Here is an 18,279-nt window from a genome sequence, read left to right as displayed (position 1 = left end):
ATCGGGCTCCAGAGTGGTTGATGAGCTCGAGGTGAAAGGAACGTGTCTTCGGCGAGGGAGAAGAGGGGGAAGAGCTCGGGGAAGCCTTCGGGAAGCTTGGAGGAGTTCCTTCCTTCAATCTTCAGTCGTCAAACACGTCGATCGGATCTCTCCTTCTCTCTTTAGGGCTTGAGTGAGGGAGATGGCGAGGGAGGAAAAAGAGAGGAGAGAGTGAGGGAGAGTGATCGACCCCCCCTAAGTGGCTCTGGCGCTGGCGGTCAGACCTCAAGAGCTCCCGGTTAGACCGCGGGAGACCATGTGGCAAGCCCACGTGTCTGCCAGTGGCAGTCAGACCGCAATGAGACTCAGTCAGACCGCGAGAGGGATCTTTTGTTGAATTTTTCTAATTCTCTCCTTTCTCTTTTCTTCTTCTTCTCGATGTATTTAGGGTTTCCTAAAGAGCTATGAACCATCTTCAAAATACTTTTAAAACATGTTTAGCTAGACTTAATAAATAAATATGTAGAAACATAACGCCATGATGATTATGCATGCTTAATTACATAATTAACATTTTGGGAGGTGACAATTTCTTCCCTTGCAGAGGCAAAATACAAGCCTTCACAAACTTCCCGCTGCACACCACAACCTTGAGTGCTCGTCGGTGATGTCTAGCCGCCTAAGAGCTCCAAGCTCCAAGAGTAACAAATTTATGAACTCGCGCACGATCAACGCCAATTGCTCAAACACATGTAACCTATGCGGCAATCCATGGGCTACCAAAGCACAACACCCTCTCACACCTCTCTCTCTCTCTCTCCTCACTAAGCCACCAAGGCTTGATTCTCACCAAATCTTGTTAGAGAGGGAGAGGGAGCACTCAAAGGTAGAACACCAAGTTCAAAACACCTCACACCACTAGCACAAAGCCAACTAAGTAATCTCCTCCACGCGAGGAGGACAAGAGATATTTATACCCCACTCTCAAAAACTAGCCATTGGGCAAATTTTGCACAACCATGAACTTCTGGGTACAATCTGAAGCTTTCGGGTCCTAAGAATCCCAACAATCAGAAACTAGCTGTTACAGGGCATTCTGGCCTAACCCGGAACCCCAACCCAGACTCCATCCAGAGGTTCCGGTGCAGGACACCAGAATCCGGAGGTTCCAGATCATCCAGAACTTCAGGTAAAACTAAAAAGCCAAAACTGAGCACCCTTACCCAAAGCTTATTCGGAGTTTTTGTCTACCCAGAACTTCCAAATCTAACCTAGAACTTTGAGTTCAGCATAACTGACTCTCTGAAAAACGACGATAACTTTTGATCCCGAAGTCCGATTTCGGCGATTTTGGACTCTACAAAAAGCTTATTCAGAAGGATACACATACCTACTAAATTAATGATCTCAAACACATTGTATCAAACTAGGAACACTCCGAAACCCAATTCATAGACTTCCACACTTTCGAGCAACACTTTCGATAGTTCCTCTTGATAGTGTGGCATACCTACAACCCAGTCTCCCACCAAACTCCTTGAGATCGGCAAAACTAGAAAACATATTCTAGTTATACCTTTACCTTGAGCAATCTCATCGGACTTGACGAACATATTATTCAAATCATGATGCTTCTCATAGCTCTTTAAGGCTTGTCATCAACTCTTCACTCTTTAAGGCTTGTCATCAACTCTTCACTTAAGCATGATGACGATGTTCATCCTCGCTTCCCTTCTTGATGTTCATGTGGTTGATGCGAATCACCCATAGCTTCCTATGACCTCACGCGGTCCATTGGCACAAAGCCTTCACTCGCCCTTTACCACTGCATTGGTCCTTTAGCATCAAGTCATTTGCTTGCCCTTCACAACCGGATGGTCCATTGTAGCCGAGTATTGCTTACCCTTCACTATATTATCATAGAAAGCCACTTTATATCCGGGATCTTCACGCTCTTCACTTTGTTCACCATCGAGGCATGAACCGCGAGCATTCAAGCATATAAGTTGTCCACTAAAATTACTTTGATCTTACTCTTCCAACTTGGCATATTAAATATCTTAATTCAACTCATACCTTCTTATGAAACCTAACCCCAACTCACTCTCCAACACAAAGCATATGGGTTAGTCATAAAACCTAATTGACAATTTCGTACCCTAAGTTACTCGATCTTCACAACAATTTGGCATTCACTTTTATTGTCAATCTTCATGAGCTTCTCCTTCTTCTCATGAGCATCACTAAAAGCTTAATGACAACAATATATTTCTTTTGATCTCATATCATTCTTCAATGAATTCATACTTTATTTCTTATGTATCTCCTTTAAAATAACCTAATAACAATTCTCAATATAATTGTTAGTTCATAAGTATTATCATTAATTACTAAAATCACACTTAAGAGTTAGATGCACTTTTAGACACCGAGCGAGAACCTTTTTTAGCTAGGTCGAAGACCGAAGCACGAGACAACGACGAATAGACTAACCTTCGCCATACAACAATGCCGATTCAACAAAAACTGATAAACTGCTTAACCAAAAAGAACAAGACCAACGCCATAGGAAAGCTAACATTGAGGCATACAACTTTCATTATAACCATATGGTCGAATTTGGCACCTATTAAACCTTAATTTTTAAATAATTGCTACACGCTAAACAAATCATTGGAACACTAATCTGATGACGGAATCGATCATCCCCACACACATCTACAAACTTCTAAGGACTACAAAGAGATCACCTTTGCTACAAGATCGCGAATCAAAGGTGCAATCCGATGAACTCACGGAAATTCCACTTCTTTACTTTCCTCTTTCTCCTCCTTCCTCTTCTTATTACTCTTTCTTCTTCTTCTTTTACTTCTTCTCTTCCTTTTGACTTTTCCGTAGGCTCTGGTGCGCCCTTCTCCACAATGCCCCCTGCTCCCACTAACCCCTAGCTTCGGCCTCCACTAACCGACAACAAACGATGGCGACTGACCGGAGGCGTATGGCGGCGTCCGGGGTGCGCAAGGGCCTAGCGATGGAAGGGCGACAGCAGGTGACGGCGGCTACAGATTCACAAGCGTACAAACAAGATGTTAGATAGCAAAACGAAATTATCTTGATGAGATCTACGTATCTGCGGTCTCCGATCGTCTATCCGAGCAACGGATCAAAAGGTAAAAGTTTCGCACTCCTCATGAGTCCCACATACAACATTTGAATTTCGCATTTTCAGTATTACACAGCACGTTGCAGCAGGTGTGGCCTACCATAGCATCTTGGAAAAAGAACCTTATTACGGTGAAATCTTTTTTTAGAAAATACAGTAAACAAGACTCAGACTACGAAATTGGTGAGAATCAGCATCAAATAGGACTTGAACGCGGGTGCTGCGAGCGCAACAACACTCTCTGTCCAACTGCACAAGGCGCAGCTTCTCTATTACGATGAAATCTTATCGCTGTCCTTTCCGAAAACGGTACAAAAATGAGAAAATGTGAATAATGTGCAGAAAAGAAAACACGCAGAACCCAACAAGGGCAGCGGATCCTTGGCACCCATCTCCTTCTAGAAAGGAAAGCCGCGTGAATACGCGAGGCCGCGTTCGTATCCAAAAACGCAAGCACCTGCGTAAGCACCGCCACGTGGCTCCACTGGCCCCGTCGCCATCCTCTATATGAGGCGGCGGGGGCTGTGCTCCGTAGGCTGCTGTAGCACAGCTTCCCGGCCGCCGCCTCTGCACTTGAGCTTGCCTGGTATGTCCCGTCCTCCTCCCCCTCTCCGCTCCTCGGTTTCACCTCTGCTCCCCTTGCCATGTCTTCGCTCAAGTGCGCCAAAATTCATCTCCTCTTAGGATATGCCCAATTATTCTCTGCCTGATCGATTAGTTGATTGTTCTGAATTCTGATATCTGTTCAGAAAAGATTGGTCTTTGGAGATCTGTTCTGTGCAGCTCCAATATCTTTTTTCCTAATCCTTTCTTGTTCGTTGCGATCCGCAGGAGACGGTTGTCGCGTAGTATGTCAAAGATCCCATCTTTTCATCCCTCTTCCCCCTGCCTTTCTGCTAGCACTTGATCTTTCCTAGTTCCTCTTTGATATCAGTGATTTCTCTGTGGCCTGTTGTTCTTACGGAATAGTGATTGAATTTGAATATGGATTGATTGCTCCTTGGTAAGTGCTACAGGGTTAAATATGGGTGACATCTGAAGCATCAAGTCCTTTTTTCCCAATAGGAAAAATGGCATAGGGGGGATCGCCGCTTCGTTGGCGCTTTATTTTTTTATTTTTTATGGTTACGTGCTTATGTGTTACTATATCAAGTTACTGCAGTTGTGGTCCTGTGGATGCTGGCTTCCTGAACCTGTTTAGTAAAAGTTTCAGATTGTTTTCCCTAAAAAAGGTTTCAGATAGTTTTCCCTAGAAAAAGTTTCAGATAGTTTTCCCTAAAAAAGTTTCATATAGTTGCTTTCTTGATTCAGAGTAGTATATAATTGGGATAAGTGTCTTTGCACTCAAGCTCAAGAGAAGATTCCTTTATAATCGTGATGCACCTGTTTGTACTAATTGTTGGTTGTAGGCTTGTAGCAACCTGAATTCCTCTATAGCTTTAAGATGGGTGCAGTTTCACTTTCTAGGGAAGCATGGTAGCATTTTGCTATGCGTGACTATGTATAGCAGGTATACTCTTCCAAGAGAAAGTTCACACCTTACAGTTAATTTCTAGACAGGGAGTAAGGTAGATTAGTAGAAAGTAATTGCGTCAAGTAGTCTTAGCAGAAAGTTCTGTGATCTGTAGTTGCTTGATGATAAATGGTTCTTTTAATTCAATATAACAAATCGAATAGTTCTTCAGTCCATTTTGTTGGTGCTAATCCACTTTGCTTCATTTGGTTTATCACTGATAGATGAGCAGCATTTTTTTGCAGGTGGTGGTGAGTGGTGTCAAGATGAAAATGTCTCTGTTCCTAGTGCTGCTCATTACATTCTTATCTGCAATCGGCACCCTTCCATCAGAAGCGTTCAATGTGAGAGGCCCCCTACTGAAATCCAAGACGTTCCTGTCTCCACCCTTCTCCCTGCGCCCCGGCTCGGTCTCAAACAAATGGAACTTTGACATCGAGTTCCCCAGAGGTCACCTGGCGCTCAAGAGCTTCAATGGCGAGGTCATCGATGAGCACGGTGTCCCTGTCCCTCTCCATGAGACCTACCTGCACCATTGGGTTGTGGAACCATACTACGCTCCCAAGAACGATGCCATCGCCGATGTGCAGAAGCTTCCAAAGATGATCCTGGCAAGGAACTCCGGTGTGTGCAATCACACATTGGGACAGTACTATGGGCTGGGGTCCGAGACCCGGCACACCGCCACTTGGGTCCCTGATCCTTATGGAATTGAGATTGGCAACCCGGAGAGCCCCCCTGAGGGTTATGAGGAGAAATGGTTGCTAAATGTCCACGCCATTGACACGAGGGGTGTGACCGACAAGCTGGGGTGCACCGAGTGCAAGTGTGATCTGTACAATGTCACGGTCGATGAGTACGGTCGTGACATCGTGAAGGACTACACCGGTGGCCTGCGCTGCTGCTATGATCAGACCCAGTGCAAGGTGAGGGAAGGGTTCAATGGTGAGGCGAGGAAGCTGTTCTTGCGGTACACGGTGATGTGGCTCGACTGGAGCGATGCGGTTGTGCCGGTGAGGATCTACATTTTCGATGCCACTGACAGAGCTCTGCTTGAGGGAAAATCTGAACCTGCTTGCAAGGTATGCAAGTTTTAGATGTTGAGAACTTGCATGCTTGAAATGCACAATCTGAAGCATTTCAATAGGTTAGAGTCAAGATGGTTGGTTTATGACTTAAATTTATTTGTTTGCGCAGGTTGAGTATCAAGTCGAGGAATGCAGCTCAGAAAACCGTGCCCAGAACGATTGCGTCGATGTTAAGGTGGCCAAACAAGTGTTACCGCGTGGAGGCGATATCGTGTTCGGCGTTGCACACCAGCATTCAGGTGGCATCGGTGCTTCTTTGCACGGCGAGGTAGCTGACATGCACTAATCTCTTCCCATTTTACTGATGCACTGCTCAGTGTTATCATCTGAAACTTTGCACAATCCCATGTAGCAAGTAATGACCATCGATCAACGACCTCAAATAGTTGCATCAGCATATCACAACATGTTCTCGGCAAAGGGAAGGGGAAGCTAACTGCTGAACTGCGCTCAAACTAATTATCACAGGACGGACGTCTGCTGTGCGCGTCGATGACAACCTACGGCGAGGGGCGGGAGGCCGGGAACGAGGCGGGATACATCGTCGGCATGTCGACGTGCTACCCGAAGCCGGGTACCGTGCAGGTGCTCGACGGCGAGGTGCTGACCGTCGTCTCCAACTACAGCAGCGAGCGCCAGCACACCGGCGTCATGGGGCTGTTCTACATCCTCGTGGCCGAGCATGAGCAGGAGCCGGTTGCCAACAAGCCGGCCCTGTGCTTCAGCTTCCCGGTCTCATGTGAGCTAGCTGCTTCTGAATCTCTCACGTTCTGACCTTGTTTTCTCCCTTGCCTTGCAACCTGAAAACTTGCCAATTTGCATGGCTTCTTGACCTGATCTTGTTACTCGTTTTGCGTATTGTAGGGTGCCTACCGGCATGGATGTCGAGCAACCTGTGAAAGAGTCTACTATAGTGTCCTTACGGATACAGTGCAAGAGATGCATGAAGAAGCAGAATGAAACATCAGTCATCAGTGATCACTGAGTTGTAGTTTGTGCTGTTTCAGTGAACCATCAGCCTCTGATGGCCTGCAGTACTAGTATATGAATCTGGGTTTTTCAGTATCAATACCAAGAGAAGTGTTCTCCAAATAATTCCCCTTTCATGGAAGCTAGTGTAAGTGAGAACCAGATGTACAATCCCTTGTACAAAATATATAGTGAGATTATACATGTCCTAGCAATATATGTGTACGCATAGTATTGGCTCTCTTGCAAGCGACACCTACTCACAAACTCATAAACTATTGCTAGTACAGTACTCCCTCCATTTATTTTTATAGGACGTATTAGGTTTTTTATAGGATATATTAGGATTTGAGAAAGTCTATCAAAGTATACTTTGATCATTAATTTCTCTTACAATATATTATCAATAATTACGAAACCAATATCTTATTAAAAGATATGTGAAATATGAAAATTAGGGTGTCCTTAATCGTTTGCTGAGCAAAGCGGGTGAAGCAGGCATCATTGAGTCTACAGGGCATGGCTCAATCTTGCATCGATGTTCTCTATATGCTGATGACGTAGTGATTTTCGTTTCGCCAACATCGCAAGACATCCGAGCACACTTAGATATACTCCAATTCTTTGGGGAGGCCTCTGGGCTCAGAACAAACTTGGACAAATGCGCGGTCGTTCCTATATGCTGTGCCGATGATGATATCAGAGCTATCAGTGAGAATCTCCGATGCGGGTTGTCTTCCTTCCCCATCCAATACCTGGGAATGCCTCTCACCATTGGCCGGCTGCGCAGACATCATCTACAACCTTTGGTGGACAGGGTCGCTGCCAAACTCCTAGCTTGGCAGGCCAAGTTAATATCCAAACATGACCGTGTCACCTTGGTCATATCGGTGCTGTCCTTGACTCTGCACATGATCATTTCCATTGTTGTTCCTTCATGGGTGATCAAGGAAATCGACAAGCTTCGGAAGGCCTTCCTCTGGGCCAGCAACAAAGAGATGTCCAGGGGTCATAGCGTCGTCACCTTGCCAAGGGTGTGTCGATCGCTGGTGTACGGTGGCATGGGAATTCAGGACCTCCGGATGGCCAGCATTGCCCTGCGTTTTAGATGGCTTTGGTGGCAGCGGTGTGATCCTTTCAGGTTGTGGGCCAATCTCCCCTTAAATCATGAGCGTGAAGTTGTCACTCTTTTTGATGCTTCAACCTGTTTTGAGGTCAGCAATGGGGAAACAACGTTCTTCTGGACTAATGCTTGGTTTGAGGGCTGCTCTTTCCGTTCGTTGGTGCCTGACCTCTTCGGCTACCCTTTCAGGCCATGGGCCAATTTCCCCTTAAATCATGAGCGTGAAGTTGTCACTCTTTTTTATGTTTCAACCAGTTTTGAGGTCAGCAATGGGGAAACAACATTCTTCTGGAATGATGCTTGGTTTGAGGGCCGCTCTTTTCGTTTGTTGGCGCCTGACCTCTTCGGCTACATCGCTCCTTCATGCTTCAAGAGTAGAATGGTAAAGGATGCTTTGCTCAACCGTATATGGGTGTGGAAAATCACTGGCCCTCTCTCCATTGCCACAATCGCCCAATATCTGCACCTTTGGTCACAACTTGGATCCATCAGCCTAGGCAGTGGGCAACATTGTGTGATATGGAAATGGACTCCTTTTGGGGAATACTCGGCAAGGTCTGCATATCACCTCATGTTTCAAGGGTCCATCCGATTCGAAGGTGCACAAATGCCTTAAAAAGCGTGGGTGCCATCAAAGGTGATTTTTTTTTGCTGGCTCGAACTCCATGGTCATCTATGGACCGCGGCTTGAAGGAAACGGCATGGACTGCAACCGGGAGACTCATGCTCACACTGCTTGCAACTACTAGAGACGATCGATCATTTGCTCCTGCATTGCACCTCGGCGCGCGAAGTTTGGTGGTGTGTTCTAGGCGTTCATGCTCTAGAGGAGGAGCTGTATATACTCGAGTGGTGGATTGATCTTCGAGGGTGTGTGGCTGAGGATTTCCGCAAAGGTCTAGACTCCTTAATCCTCATAACCTATTGGCGTATTTGGATGTCACACAACGCTATCATCTTCAACAACCGTCGCATCTCATCTGAATCCTTGGTGGCCCTCATCTAGGAGGACGCCGAACGTTGGCGTGCCACCGGGGCGAAGAACCAGTCCATCCTCTTACAATGGATGCATACCTTCGGCTCGGTTCTGTAATTAGCACCAGCGCTATGCCCTCTAAGTTGTTTTCCCCTTGTATTAGCATGCTCTATGATGCCGTAGTAACTTGACCTGTTGAAGGTTGTTGTCTAAGACTCGTTGTCATTTTTCCTTCTTAATACAAAGATACGTATCTCTCCTACGCATTTAAGAAAACTACAAATATTAATACATTTTTACACTAAATATACGCATAATTGACTAATGGTTAAAATCTACAACTTTGACTTTTTTGAATCCTAATATGCGCTATATTTTAAAATGGAGGGAGTAGTATGAAATTGTCAGCGTGCAAGCAACGGCCAGTCTTCTACGAGTGCCTCGCCATTCCGTCTCTCAAATGATGTACACAATGGGAAAATAGAGTTTGAGTTTCAGCTTTCTATTGTTGCCTGTTAATTGTCAGACTCATGTTGACATCTGAGTTAGGGTGACTCCAGCAGAGACCACAAAAAGAAGCCACATCCCTATGCCGCCAGATTTGCCGATCAGCCTGCCCTGCAAACCGCTCCAGCAGCATCCTTTTCCAGCGCTACAGGGAAGCGGCAGCCCTGCTACAGGGAAACGGTGGTTGTATATTTGCTGATTCTCTCTCCCACCTCTATCCCTATTCACAGAGATTGACTGTGGGTCTGAAGGGAGAAAGAAAGTAGTTGAATGTAGGAAATAGAGTAGCTGCTAGAGATAAAAAAAAATAGAAAGTACCCTAATAATATTAAGGGATGCTGTAATAGTATTATAAAAGATATATTTTTATAATATCTGCTGGAGATAGCCTTACTCATTGAACTGGATGCAAAGAGAGAATAGATCACAGGAACACACGTACAGTACAAGAAAATTAAAGCAAAAACAGCCAGGTTTAGGCCTTTGATTTCGGGGTTGCTGTCAATCGCCACGTTATCGCAATACTGGGTCTGCAGTTGAGTTCTCTATTATTTTGTTGTCGCTATCAGACTCATATATACCATGTTGACGTCTAAGTTCATTGTGATTTGTATTTGATACTACTTCTGTCTTAATTCAAATGTGTGCAGCTGTCTTACGTATTTCAGAAAATAAAATATCATGTTAACATCTCAGTTGTAACAGCTTGCATTTGGATGCGAGGAGAGATTACAGGAACACGAGCAGAAGAATTCAACGAAAAAGCCATCCAGTTTGATATCTAATAATGCCTTCCACTGTTCTTGGGAGTTGCTTTCAGTCGCCGCGTTGGCACAGACTGATTGATGCACACATACGTGCTGTAACAATTCTTCGGAGCACATCGTTCCCACGTAGGCATCTTTGCCTCCATTTGTACGGACCAATCGTTCCATTGTCAGACAGTGACCAAGATGCATCGAGTTGCCAGGAAACCAAAGTCCAAGTGATGGAGAGAGCTGGAGACCTCGAGAAGCATGCAGACATGACAGATAGGCTAGCAGCTGCCTCGATTCACACTAGCATCAGATTAAACATATTCTTTTTCTTAAAAAGGATCAGACTAAACACGAGAAACGGCATCAACTGTTTGAATGCCGTTACACATCTGCACAGTTGAGTTCCAAGCTGAGCAAGAGTGAGCAGTGAACAACCTACAACAAATGGTCGATCTGCGATTCTGCAGCGTCTGAAACGTCAGCAATGAGCTTATCAACAACGGCCTCAGTCAGAGAACAGCCATGTCAGATAAATATTTGCATAATCTAGTACACAAGGACAGTTTGCAAATGACACGAAATCAGACCAGGCATCAACATCGAATCCTTAAAGCATCAGCTTCCAAGAAACGTTCAGTTCACCACAACACAACTCAGCAGGCAATCCTTTTCCCCCATTAATCGATATATTTTTCGAGTACGACACTTTCCCGAATCCAACGGCAATACAGAATTAGTATACCACACGACACTTTGATTCTTGCAACACAAGGCAATGACATTTTGCACAAGAATTATACTACTATTGCATAAGATTTGATTCACTTCCAAAAACAATGCTACGCATCTTTTGACTCTGCAAGTTGTCGCCGTCATATAACAGTCATACATAGAATAATTTGTCAAAGTTTATCCCATGAAGGCAAATGTTCCACTGTAATGCACAATTCTTCCCTGAATACATAATTCATTAAGATCGAACTGTAATAGTAAATACATGCTGACGGCCAACAACTAATCATACGACCATGACGGAATAGTAAAGAAGAACGCAGGAGCAAGCAATCCGCAACTGTGCCGGTATTGACAACAGCTTTCATTTACAAAACTGTAAAACTTATCAAGTTACATCACTATGGTACTAGCTCTTACAAAGGACTACAAAGTAGAGTGAGGCAGGTTAGAGGGAGCTCTCAGGGCAGCCTTTCTTATATTTCACAGCAGGGAGAGCTGCTCACAGAGTTTCCCGTGCCAAGAAACACAGAAACAAAGGGCTTCTAAATATCTAACTTGAGATCAATTTGACACCTAATGATTAAGCACAGGTTGTGTTGGATTGATGATGTAGAGTCGCAGAAGCAACTAAGAATCAGACGGCTCGCATTTCACTGGCGTCTTGACGGGAACTACTTCCATAGCTGCAGGCCTGGCATTTTGATCGTTGCTGAGGCTACTGGCGACAACCAGATCGCTGACAACATCGAAGTTCAGTCTTCCGCTAACTTTCTTCCCACTGCACACATTGCAAGTAATCCAGACATCAATACTCTGTGCTTGTTAGTTGAGTGAGAAAACCTTTTGTGAACTTGTTTGTAAGTTTACCTGCTTAGGCGGTTATTGATAGCCTTCAGATCCTTAGAGGGGCTCTGAAACGCATAAGTGCTCTCACCAACACATGCATAGTAGCTCTTGGAGCTTGGGGAAAGCAAAGTATCCATCTGGAATGTTCAGTTATAAAGTTGTCACAGCGTTGATGAACGATTGCCATAGTAATTCAGTCAGGTGGTCAGAAATCGGAAAGATACAACTTCAGAATAATTTTTATGAATACCTTCGATGATCTTAGCGGTGAGACGTATACGTTGCGAGTAGCAGAAACTTTCTTTGGAGACATAGCAGGAAGGTTTGGAAACCGAGCTAGCCGAGGAGATTCTGGAAATTGACCTATAGATATGAAAAAAACACTTCAGCAAAGCTTTATGGAATTAGCAGTAGAATAATGTTGCTTAATTTCTGTATACGAGCGCATACCATCAACAGAACTTTTTTCCTTGTCTTTCTTGTTTGGACTAGCACCAGGTCCTACCTCCACCAACAAAGGCTTGACAGAAGGAATAAATACTTCATTGTAGAAAGTGATAATATCGACATGGTCCTCTCCAGTTTTCTGGCATGATAAAGAGTTTTGTCAGACAATCCTTCTGAATCGTTGCTGAGTTGAGCAACTAAAAGAAATCCTTAAGAACATAAGACAAAATGGATATATGGAATTTTACCCCATTGCGGCTTCTTGGGGGCCAATGAACATAAACACTACGGAAAACCTGTGGCTTGCATTGAGGTTGTTTCCTATAGCCAAAAATAATCTCCTTGAACGAAAGTTCCAATTGAGATATCTACAAATAATTATCAACGAAAAAAATAATGATCATCATGGGAAACATTTCTGTCTTTACATTTGAAAGTTAGACAATTGCTACGAGTACCTTCGAAACTCCATATATGCTGCACAATATGATCTGGTCAATGTGCCTATTGAAAAAAAGAGCAGTTTGTTGGCTAAGGATTTGTTGGACAAGGGAATACACTCGCTCCAGAACTTGCTGAGAAAGTTGCAATCTTTCACAGAGACTTCTGATTCTAATGGCAGCGAGTTTTGCTATCTGCAGAGGATAAAGTGATACAAAGTAAACAGCAAGCATTTTAGCTCATCACATTATGATACATCAAAAAGGAACACTCACCTTGCTAAAGAACACACCTATTCCGGTCTCTGCGCATGTTTCGCCTCCTGCTGCAGGATTAGGTCTTGTTGGACTACAATCAAGAATAAGAAAAAAGAATATTCCACTTAAGCATCTAGCTGACACGAGTTCATTGAGAAATCAGGAAGGAATATTAACCTTGCAAAAGCTGATTGAAGAGGAGGTGGTAACTTCGATTTAAGGATATCCTTGATTGGTGATCTAAATGAATTGTTGTCCACAAGCACATTTCTCCTCTCAGTGCATGCTCTTTTGGGAGATCTGACTTCATCTTTATCTAAGGGAAACATCATTAACAAGTAGGAAGTTCAGCCACTTACTCATATATTGAAAAGTGGACTGAAATACTGATCATTTAGTAACACTTCAGAAACATGAAGTAACAGGAATATGCTGCTGATGCCTTGGTAAAAATGCTACCTGGAATACGTTCCAGCTTTTGAAAGGGGAGAGGTGGCAGACTCCCCAATGAGATATTATGATGCGCTGCAATAGCATCAAGTGATGGCATTGGCTCAGCCAGTAAACCTAATCGGTTTATTTCTGCAGACAGTGCTGGCCTAGCAACAATTAAGGAATTGTACATTGATGAGCCTTTCTCCCATGCCATGCTTTCAAGAAGTCGTTCCTCAAGTGAATTCAGATGACGCTTCAACTCTCTTGGAAGTGTGTCTTCATGCCTAACAAAACCCTCTATGACTTTACTCAAGTCAAAAGCTGTTATGCCAGTTTTCTCTAACACAGCTGGGAACATCATAGTGACAGTCTTGTGAGTTGCAAGAACCAACTCAGCAGAACAGGCGATCATACATCGATGAAATCGCTCATTAGACAGAAGTGATGTAAGATTGTTCCCGCTCAAGATTTGTGACTCTGATCTACACATCAATTCCAGAACCCTGTAATATAGCTTAAGGGCTTCCATTTTTCTTTGCTCTGTCCAGATAGCATCCATTCTGTTTGTGCTTCGGACATTGGTACTTATGCGTTCACCAAAAGAACTGCTTGTGAATATGGCCCCAAGTATAATGCCAGCTCTGTGTGTAATATCATCTGTGAGATCCTTATCACATGCTGAGAAGAAGCGCAAAAGTTCCCCAGAAGGTTTTGAAGGAAGGGGAGATATTGTACTCCGAAGCCACTTGGCAGTTGTCATGGCTGTGCTCACTGGAGTGATAGGAGCCATCTTTGAGTTGCAAAAGCTATTTCCATTTGGTGATAAACAAAAACGTGGAGGAGACATTGGACTTGGGCTTGTTATTGACTTTGCAGGTGAGGCCATAACATCATACTTTCTCTGCAATACCACAGAATACAGAAAATTTTAAATAATATCAAAGCTTTCAAGTTGTGAAGATGAATATGCTTGCTAGTTATTACCTTTGCGCCTGGTAAATTAATGGCACCTCCTGATAGACTTCCACTGCCAAGCAAACTGTCCTCATCATTAGCAAACATGCGCTCATCTAGCTCTCCTTTTGTGTTAATTGCATTCTCATATTCTTTTTCCAGGACTAGCAGACTTGATTTCATCGAGCCTTCCTGAAGCAAATCCTTAAAAACAGTCAAGCCTTCTGCATCAAAGAAGAAATGTTATGGGACTAGGCAACAAAAAAAGCTCATGAAACAAAAAAAATGATTACTGAACACATTAAACTTCTGTTTGCATATTAGTTTCTTACCTGGATCAATAAAAGACAAATTACCCTGTTGACATTCTGAAGCAGCTGAGCATGGTTTCATTTTCAGAATATCCATTATGAGATTGTTTGTCTTCTCCAGTGCTTTGCTCAACTCATCTTCCGAGGTATGATATTTTTCACAAAGAGAAGCAATAAAGTTGACTCCCCTATCAGACTTCTTACCTGATTCAAATCAATAAACATAATGCATCAGTTTTAAGCCCCAACTGTCATAATCAGCGGGTCTTGATTATCAGACAGTATCTGACAATAAAGAGTTGGTCGTCATTACCAAAGTAGGATGAATCCTTTATATTGAAGTTCCTTAGACGCGCAGGAATGTGAATAATAAGTACAGCCTGCAGGCATGCAAAATAAGTAGTATTCATTACTATCAAGTTGACTAAACTATGCATCAATTATCCTGTTCCATGAGACAAGAAAGCACTTGTGAAATTGATCGTGGCAGATGTCCTTACCAACACAGAAACCAGTCCGTTTGTTGATGTCACGAGATCCTTGAATCTGCTGAATGTTTGGATTCTTAGAACTAAAAAGAGTAACCATCCAAAGCGATAATACTCCGAATCCTGTTGGGTGTTTGCTTCTGAAGAATTTTCTGAAGACTTGGCATCATTTGACAAAAATAGCTCCTGGTATGCACGTTTGTAGTACCTGAACCAAACAAACATTACGGCAATTTATCTAACTATAGTTCATAACTTCCCCTTATTAAGGAAAGTGTCAATAAAAAACAAATAGAAAAGTGGACAGCAGCACTAAGTTATGGTACAGGAACGTGAAGCTTGAAACCAATTAGGCATTGTCAACCAGCTACACTGTGGTATAATTTGCACTTCCGAATCAAATATTTAAGCATGACCCTACACGTAGATTTATAAATCATAATATAGTTTGTCTACTTAAGTGGTATCACAGTCCTTGATCAGCCATAGATACACAATGCTTCAGTAAATAGGGCTGATTTTAAACTATTCAAGTTGAACAATGAAAATTTAGTTGACAGCTTCAAGATTTTAAGATTTCAACTTTAAAATCGGACGAAAGAGAGGAAACTTCTGGGATCACACAAAAGTAGTCTAGCCTTAGCTATCTCAACATTTGTGATATCAAGCTTTACAGGGGGCATAAGGATACTACAACATGTTCAGAAACTACAGGCTATTGCGAATGCTGATGGTTGGATTCAATGTTCTGGATCTGGTCCCTTGACCTTAGCGGCCTTGTTCTTAAAAAAAAGGTGCTTAAGTAAATTTTAGTACCTGCAAAAACTCAACACTACATTTACCACAGCAGTAGGCTGCAAGCTAGTTTTAAGTTAGAACAATGCTTGTGACTATGTATTTTACAGTGCATTGTGCCAAGTCCAGCCTAGAGATGAAACTATGCTCCAACATGGTTGAATTTCAGTTCAATAATGCTAGAGTGAATCAACATTCTAGTGCAGCAATCGATAAAAAACAAAAGCTAGCGCTACAACTAGCCACAAGTGAAGTAGTCATTCAGACAAAGAAGCAATAGAAAGTATAATTTTACCTGCTTAGCAAGCTTAAATGGACAACATTCGCTTGCAGTTCCTTCAACTGAGCAGAAAGCAAGGAAAGCAGTAGTCAGTGATAAGATTGACGCCTAAAATATGTTTGATTCTGAAATCAGTTCTAAAACAGGGGAGAACACAAATAATAATTGCGTAGATACCTCAAGCCTCTTCTCCCAGTCTGAGCCATACAGACCAGTCATAACGTGTGCAACCTTTATGCAAAACTGTGGCATCTCCTTAAAAAAATCGACAATGCTGCAGAGAATCAGCAGAATCAAAACACATTAGCCCAACCAAGCAAGTGATTGCACCTCAGATAAATAATTTGCACGTTTCTTACTTCAGCTTGAATGCCCTCAAGATCTGGCAGAGTGAGACAACACCATCTTCCTTCGACATCCCAGCTTTGCTAAGCCTTGACACACAGTACAGAACACATGCAGACCAGAACCTCTCGACCTCCTCGGGCTATACCCGCATCCAATAGGTAGCACAAACACAGATTTAGCTATACGTCATGGTCCCGAAATTGGATGGAAGAAGGTACTAACAAACCAGAGATAAAGAAAATGAAATCTTACCGATCCACCGCCCAAGGAAGACATGCTGGACTTGATGTTCTTGGTCTCCTTGAAAAGCTGCATTGCCTGCCTCATCGTGCTCTCGTCGAGTCCTAGCTTACTCTGCTAACCAGTAAACAGCAGCACAGTTCAAAAATAATATCGTAAAGTCTAAAAAATATATTTCAAAACAAATAACAGAATAAAATTGAACACTAAAATTATTCATATCAATTTCTGCTAAGAAAAGCACAAACAGAATAGAACCTTTAAAAAACCATTCTTTTATACGATTCGAAAGAACCAGCAAAAGATCACAAAATTTAATCCCAGCAGAACACAAAAATGTTTCTTAAAAGAAAGAAAAACACACATTTCCAAACATAACGCCAAAACCGCAAAAAAGAAAAGGATAGGAAGGTTCCTTTCTCTGAAAAATAATACAAATAGGAAGAGTTCAAGATCAAAAAATTTGGTTGAGATAACCAAAGTCAATAGGAATAGAGCACATAACCCCAAAGACCGGACCATAAAGCTCAAAAAGCTCACACCCTAAAAAAAACAGACGGTAACAACCCAGGAGAGCACCACATCCAGCACAAAATCGACTCCAAACTACAAAAATTTGCGTGAACCTGTGAAGCATCTACCATTTTGTTCACAGAAAAACCCACTCTACGCAGCTAGAACAGATCGCCGGTGGGGAAAAATTCCATCTCCCAAACAAAACCCCTACCCAACACATTCACCCAGCGTCACAAACGCCGCAGCAGATGAGGACCCGTACCTTGCACAGATCGGCGAACCTCTCCTCCATGGAAGCGGCGCCTGCGCCGCCTCCCGAGCCCCCATCCGTCACACCCGACCCCGAGCTCGACGGCTTGGCGACTCCCTCCATTCCTCCCCCTCAAAGTACCAGTCCAACGCCCCACAATCCTACCGCAACCGGACTCTCCGGCGGCCGAGCGGTGGCAGGAGGCGAGGAGAAGCCCGCTAGGGTTGCGGCGTCGCGCGGCGGAGAGGTGGACAGGGGGCGGGGAACGGCGGCGGCGGCGGCGGTTGGGATGCGCGCCAAAAAAAATCAGTCCTGTGCGGCGCGCGCGGACTTTTTATACTTCGCGGGTAGCTTGCGCGGCAAAATAGAACCCATTCCCTCACTGGGCGGTGGGCCAGGGGGAGAGCGCGAAGGGTGCGGCGGTGACACGTGGCCCGGTGGGCTCGGTTGGTTTTGGCGGGAGAGGCGAGGAGATGGCGGGAGATTTGGGTGGGAAGGGACGGGACGAGGTGGGGTCGGTGGCAGTCAGGGCTTGGGGCCCACATGGCAGGGGCAGATGCGTCCGACAGAAAAAGTTTCTATGATGCACGGCGCTGAAACGGACAGGCCTGCAGCCATTGCAAAATGCCAATTCCTGCTCTTGGCTGATAAAGACCAACGAATGCATTCCATTTTCGGTAACAGGTGAAATCGTCAGCATAGCCTCGAATTGAGCACGATTTCTATACGTATTGTAATGGTTATGATACAATTTCTGCATATAACACAACTGTGATATGAGCTGAGTGGAGCTAGATGAAGAGAAGCAATCAGCTAATATGCAACGTTTTCGAAAACATTCCTGTTCGGAACACATAAAA

The 18,279-nt window shown here is 43.8% G+C and overlaps 2 protein-coding genes across 6 annotated transcripts; one reads left to right on the top strand and one right to left on the bottom strand.

Annotated features, from left to right (window-relative positions):
* Nucleotides 1-3,569: 3,569 nt before the first annotated feature.
* LOC133898945 (uncharacterized) lies at nt 3,570-6,954 on the top strand. Of its 4 annotated transcripts, XM_062339777.1 has the most exons (6): nt 3,614-3,728; nt 4,552-4,652; nt 4,901-5,737; nt 5,853-6,011; nt 6,212-6,482; nt 6,608-6,954. In XM_062339777.1, exons 3-6 carry the CDS (start codon nt 4,922-4,924, stop codon nt 6,640-6,642), a joined length of 1,281 nt encoding a protein of 426 aa, XP_062195761.1. In that variant the 5' UTR covers nt 3,614-3,728; nt 4,552-4,652; nt 4,901-4,921; the 3' UTR covers nt 6,643-6,954. The 4 variants fall into 4 exon arrangements, with proteins under 4 accessions (XP_062195759.1, XP_062195762.1, XP_062195761.1 ...); XM_062339775.1 differs by lacking the exon at nt 4,552-4,652 and having other exon boundaries at nt 3,570-3,728; XM_062339778.1 differs by lacking the exon at nt 4,552-4,652 and having other exon boundaries at nt 3,600-3,728; nt 4,888-5,737.
* A 4,182-nt stretch (nt 6,955-11,136) lies between these two features.
* Nucleotides 11,137-17,846, bottom strand: LOC133898944 (retinoblastoma-related protein 3-like). 2 transcript variants are annotated; one of them, XM_062339773.1, is made up of 18 exons: nt 17,432-17,846; nt 16,666-16,767; nt 16,425-16,552; nt 16,243-16,339; nt 16,081-16,127; nt 15,003-15,198; nt 14,816-14,882; nt 14,524-14,706; nt 14,222-14,415; nt 13,262-14,138; nt 12,980-13,118; nt 12,821-12,893; nt 12,563-12,739; nt 12,353-12,472; nt 12,108-12,243; nt 11,908-12,020; nt 11,679-11,794; nt 11,137-11,589 (listed from the first exon to the last, which is right to left on the bottom strand). In XM_062339773.1, the coding sequence occupies exons 1-18, from the start codon at nt 17,540-17,542 to the stop codon at nt 11,439-11,441; spliced, it is 3,027 nt and encodes a 1,008-aa protein (XP_062195757.1). In that variant the 5' UTR covers nt 17,543-17,846; the 3' UTR covers nt 11,137-11,438. The 2 variants fall into 2 exon arrangements, with proteins under 2 accessions (XP_062195757.1, XP_062195758.1); XM_062339774.1 differs by having other exon boundaries at nt 14,222-14,412.
* Nucleotides 17,847-18,279: the final 433 nt, after the last annotated feature.

The sequence above is a fragment of the Phragmites australis genome, chromosome 18 (assembly GCF_958298935.1).
Source record: "Phragmites australis chromosome 18, lpPhrAust1.1, whole genome shotgun sequence".
NCBI lineage: Eukaryota > Viridiplantae > Streptophyta > Magnoliopsida > Poales > Poaceae > Phragmites > Phragmites australis.
Note: the sequence above shows the minus strand (reverse complement) of the source record. Positions and strands in the feature narration are given on the sequence as shown.